General features: G+C 43.1%; 1 protein-coding gene across 1 annotated transcript; it reads right to left on the reverse strand.

Annotated features, from left to right (window-relative positions):
- Positions 1 to 722: 722 nt before the first annotated feature.
- Positions 723 to 1,687, reverse strand: LOC119842194 (olfactory receptor 6B1-like). Its single transcript, XM_038370098.1, is given in 2 exon segments — positions 723 to 1,189; positions 1,192 to 1,687. Coding segments are annotated over 2 exon segments (963 nt in total).
- Between the last annotated feature and the right edge of the window lie 4,395 nt (positions 1,688 to 6,082).

Consider the following 6,082-nt stretch of genomic DNA (forward strand, 5'->3'; position numbering starts at 1 on the left):
CAGCTGGCAAAAGAGGTATTGTTATTACTGATTCACAGATGGGGAACCAAGGGACAAAGAAACTCACCGTAGTCAAACAGAAATTTCATGGCATGATTGGTAGTTGATCCCAGATCTGTTGTATCCCATGGCTTTTCATCTTGTGACTGCACCTGGTGGCTACAGCACTTGGAATTGTTGTGTTATGCACTGGATTTTTAAAGATACTTAGGACATTTGGATGACAAATTCCCTTTCCTTTCTGACAGTCCCCAAATCTCTTAGTCGCTTTGAAAAATGTCAGCCTATGGCTGGGATTTGAAAGGACCCTAAGGGAGTTATGCCCCAAGCCCATATTGAAATTCACCAGGAATTATCTACCTACCAAGATATTTATATGGCCCTTATCCCCATAGTATCAGAGGGCTACACAATCAGTTATGGATTTAATCCTCACAACATTCCTGTGTGGTATGGAATTATTATCCCTATTTTATAGATGGAAAGAATCTTTCATTCAGTAGATCAAGGTCCAAGGTCACACAGAGAATCAGTGACAGAACCAGGAACTAAACCCAGGTCTCAGGAATCCAATCATACTTCTCTATCTGCTAGACCAACTTTCTAATCCTAAAGAGCTGGATTTAGATGCCTTTGGGAATTCCAGACTACATGCTTGGTCCTGCCTCAGCTCAGAGGGCTGGACTTGATGACTTCTTGAGGTCCCCTCTAGCCCTACATTGCTATGATTCTATGCCTATCCAATTGGTTAAGGAGCAGTTCCTGTCCAGGGTTTTCCTCAGGACCTCTTTCACTTCCTTGTTCCTCAGGCAGTATATCAGAGGGTTCAGCGCTGGGGTGACTATGGCGTAAAAGACAGACATCACTTTGTTGAGGTTGAAAGGGTGGATCCTCCTGGGCCAGGCGTACATGAAGACAGTGGCTGAGAATAAGATGATGACCACGGTGAGGTGGGAGGCGCAGGTGGAAAAGGCTTTCCTCCTGCCCTGGGCAGTGGGAATGCGCAGGATTGTGGCAATGATGCACAGGTAGGAGAGGACAGTGACAGCAAGTGGGAGCAGCAGGATGACCAAGGCCAGGGCAAAGTCCACCATCTCCACCACCAACATGTTGGTGCAGGCCAGGTTGAGCAGTGGGGAGATGTCGCAGAAGAAGTGGTTGATGACTCCGGGACAACAAAATGTCAGCAAGAGATGAAGTACACTTTGGCCAGTGAGATGGAGAAGCCGCCGGCCCAGGAGAGAGCTGCCAGCTATAGGCAGAGTTGGTGGATCATGATGGCTGGGTAGCGCAGCGGGTAGCAGATTGCCATGTAGTTGTCGTAGGCCATGATGGCCAGGAGGACATACTCGGTGCACATGAGGAAGATGAAGAAGTAGAGCTGGGCCATGCAGATGGGGAAGGAGATGCTCTTCTTCTGAGACCAGAAGCCCACCGGCAGCTTGGGCAGGATGACCAAGACATACCAGATCTCCAGGAAGGACAGGTTCCCCAGGAAGTAGTACATGGGCTTGTGGAGCTGGTGGTTCTGCTTCACCACCAGGATGATAACCATGTTCTCTGTGACTGTCAGCACGTAGGTGAGCAAAAAGACCAGGAAGAGCAAGGCCTGGACCTCCAGTTTGGTGGGAAATCCCAGAAGAATGAATTCCCTGAGGCCGGTTTGGTTCTCCACCCTGGCTTGCATTTCAAATTCTTTATCTGCAGATGTGAAAGGAATGGAAAAAGCAGCTCAGTGAACTTGTGCTTGTGTGCAATGGATCGAGCACATGAATCCATCCATTAAGTAATTATAGGGGCCACATCAATAGAGTAGCTGACCACCTCACAATCATACCTGTATTAAGAGGCTACTTCATCGTCACATGCAAGTACTTATGTGGGTGATGATGATGCACATAATTGCCATCATGACCCTCATGTGCTAGGCAGACTTGGGTGGTATTTTTTGTTTGAAAAGTTTTTTCAGCAAAAAGTGCTGATTCTTCAACTCCAAAATATTTTGAAAATTTGTGTCAGTTTTGCAAAGTTATTTTGGGTGAAAAGTCCTAATTAAAAAAAATCAAATTGTTTTGATACTTTGGTTCAAAATGACTTGTGTTTCAGAATTTCCCTGATTTTATTAACAAACAAAACCATTTGAAAATGGTCAAAGCTAAAATGAAACTTTTTTTGACCCTTTTTTTTTTGATTTGTTGAAAATTTTGAAGAAAAAAAGTTTTTGGTTCAACCCCAAATGATTTTTTGGAACTGCCAGATCACTGAAAAATCCATTATTCTCACAACTGAGTGTTTCCCCAGAGAATTTAAAAGACCTTTATAGACATTCTTGAACTACCGTTTGATCAAAACAGAAGGAAATCACCAAAAAATGTTCACTTTTGTTGAAACATATTGTTTTTTGAGGAAATTTTTGTAAATGAAAAATGTTGAAAGTTGTCAAGTGTTTTGTTGAGGCAGAAAAAATTCCATATTTTCTAGTCATTTTTTTTCATAAATTCATAGTATTTAAGCCATAAAGGATAATGCAGTCTGAGCCTGAGTATAACATGGGACATTACATTTCACTAGTTGTCCCTGGATGCCCAAAACTTAAGAACTTAAGAAAAGCCATAGTGGGTCAGACCAATGGCTCGTCTAGCCCCATATCCTGTCTCTGACATTGGTTAGAGCCAGTTGCTTCTGACAGTTGAGGTTTAGGGACTTCTGTACCATTTGGTTGTGTCCTTCACCATCTTGGATAATAGCCATTGATGGACCTATTCACCATGAACTTATCTAATTTTTTTTGAACCCAGTTATACCTTTGGCCCTCACACCATCCCCTGGCTATGAGTTCCACAGGTTGACTGTGCATTGTGTGAAGAAGTACTTCTTTATATTTATTTTAAACCTGCTGCCTATTCATTTCATTGGATGACTCCTGGTTCTTGTGTTATATGCAGGGATAAATAACACTTCTTTATTTACTTTCTCCACACCAGTCATGATTTTATAGACTTCTAGCATATCCCTCATTAGTTGTCTCTTTTCTAAGTTGGACAGTCCCAGTCTTTTCAATCTCTCCTCATTTGGAAGCCGTTCCATCCCTCTAGCCATTTTTGTTGCCATTCTCTACCTTTTTTCCAATTCTAATATTTTTTTTGAGATGAGACAACTGGAACTGCAGGCAATAGTCAAGGTGTGGGTGTACCATGGATTTATATAGCCATATTATGAAATTTTCTCTTCCATTATTTATCCTTTTCCTAATGGTTCTAGACATTCAAAATGACTCCAAGATCTCTTTCTTGTGAGGTAATAGCTAATTTAGATCCCATCATTTTGTATATATAGAGGGGATTATATTTTCCAATGTGCATTACTTTTCACTTATCAGCACTGAATTTGTTGCCCAGTTACCCAGTTTTGTCAGATTTCTTTGTAACTCTTCAAAATCAGCTTTGGACTTATCTTGAGTAATTTTGTATTGTCTAAAGAAGAAAAGGAGTACCCGTGGCACCTTAGAGACTAACAAATTTATTAGAGCATAAGCTTTCGTGAGCTACAGCTCACTTCATCGGATGCATTTGGTGGAAAAAGCAGAGGAGAGATTTATATACACACACAGAGAACATGAAACAATGGGTTTATCATACACACTGTAAGGAGAGTGATCACTTAAGATAAGCCATCACCAGCATCAGGGGGGGGAAAGGAGGAAAACCTTTCATGGTGACAAGCAAGGTAGGCTAATTCCAGCAGTTAACAAGAATATCAGAGGAACAGTGGGGGGGGGGGGGCGGGAGGGAGAAATACCATGGGGAAATAGTTTTACTTTGTGTAATGACTCATCCATTCCCAGTCTCTATTCAAGCCTAAGTTAATTGTATCCAGTTTGCAAGTTAATTCCAATTCAGCAGTCTCTCGTTGGAGTCTGTTTTTGAAGCTTTTCTGTTGAAGTATAGCCACTCTTAGGTCTGTGATCGAGTGACCAGAGGGATTGAAGTGTTCTTCAACTGGTTTTTGAATGTTATAATTCTTGACGTCTGATTTGTGTCCATTCATTCTTTTACGTAGAGACTGTCCAGTTTGGCCAATGTACATGGCAGAGGGGCATTGCTGGCACATGATGGCATCTATCACATTGGTAGATGCGCAGGTGAACGAGCCTCTGATAGTGTGGCTGATGTGATTAGGCCCTATGATGGTATCCCCTGAATAGATATGTGGACAGAGTTGGCAACGGGCTTTGTTGCAAGAATAGGTTCCTGGGTTAGTGGTTCTTTTGTGTGGTGTGTGGTTGCTGGTGAGTATTTGCTTCAGATTGGGGGGCTGTCTGTAAGCAAGGACTGGTCTGTCTCCCAAGATCTGTGAGAGTGATGGGTCGTCCTTCAGGATAGGTTGTAGATCCTTGATGATGTGTTGGAGAGGTTTTAGTTGGGGGCTGAAGGTGATGGCTAGTGGCGTTCTGTTGTTTTCTTTGTTGGGCCTGTCCTGTAGTAGGTGACTTCTGGGTACTCTTCTGGCTCTGTCAATCTGTTTCTTCACTTCAGCAGGTGGGTATTGTAGTTGTAGGAATGCATGATAGAGATCTTGTAGGTGTTTGTCTCTGTCTGAGGGGTTGGAGCAAATGCGGTTATATCGTAGCGCTTGGCTGTAGACAATGGATCGAGTGGTATGATCTGGATGAAAGCTAGAGGCATGTAGGTAGGAATAGCGGTCAGTAGGTTTCCGATATAGGGTGGTGTTTATGTGACCATCGCTTATTAGCACCGTAGTGTCCAGGAAGTGGATCTCTTGTGTGGACTGGTCCAGGCTGAGGTTGATGGTGGGATGGAAATTGTTGAAATCATGGTGGAATTCCTCAAGAGCTTCTTTTCCATGGGTCCAGATGATGAAGATGTCATCAATGTAGCGCAAATAGAGTAGGGGCATTAGGGGACGAGAGCTGAGGAAGCGTTGTTCTAAGTCAGCCATAAAAATGTTGGCATACTGTGGGGCCATGCGGGTACCCATCACAGTGCCTGAAATCTGAAGCAAATACTCACCAGCAACCACACACCACACAAAAGAACCACTAACCCAGGAACCTATCCTTGCAACAAAGCCCATTGCCAACTCTGTCCACATATCTATTCAGGGGATACCATCATAGGGCCTAATCACATCAGCCACACTATCAGAGGCTCGTTCACCTGCGCATCTACCAATGTGATATATGCCATCATGTGCCAGCAATGCCCCTCTGCCATGTACATTGGCCAAACTGGACAGTCTCTACGTAAAAGAATGAATGGACACAAATCAGACGTCAAGAATTATAACATTCAAAAACCAGTTGGAGAACACTTCAATCTCTCTGGTCACTCGATCACAGACCTAAGAGTGGCTATACTTCAACAAAAAAGCTTCAAAAACAGACTCCAACGAGAGACTGCTGAATTGGAATTAATTTGCAAACTGGATACAATGAACTTAGGCTTGAATAGAGACTGGGAATGGATGAGTCATTACACAAAGTAAAACTATTTCCCCATGGTATTTCTCCCTCCCCCCCCCACTGTTCCTCTGATATTCTTGTTAACTGCTGGAATTAGCCTACCTTGCTTGTCACCATGAAAGGTTTTCCTCCTTTCCCCCCCTGCTGCTGGTGATGGCTTATCTTAAGTGATCACTCTCCTTACAGTGTGTATGATAAACCCATTGTTTCATGTTCTCTGTGTGTGTGTATATAAATCTCTCCTCTGCTTTTTCCACCAAATGCATCCGATGAAGTGAGCTGTAGCTCACGAAAGCTTATGCTCTAATAAATTTGTTAGTCTCTAAGGTGCCACGGGTACTCCTTTTCTTTTTGCGAATACAGACTAACACGGCTGCTACTCTGAAACTTTGTATTGTCTGCAAACTTTGCCACCTCACTGTTCACCCCCTTTTCCAGATCATTTATGAAGTTGCTGAACAACAGTGCTCCCAGTACAGATCCTTGAGGGACCCTGCAATTTATGCCTCCATTGTTAAAACTGACCATTTTTCCTACCCTTTGTTTCCTACCTTTTAGCCAGTTACTGATACATAAGAGGACCTTCCCTCTTATCCCATG

This window comes from Dermochelys coriacea, chromosome 13 (genome assembly GCF_009764565.3).
Source record: "Dermochelys coriacea isolate rDerCor1 chromosome 13, rDerCor1.pri.v4, whole genome shotgun sequence".
In the NCBI taxonomy this organism is placed as follows: Eukaryota; Metazoa; Chordata; order Testudines; family Dermochelyidae; genus Dermochelys; species Dermochelys coriacea.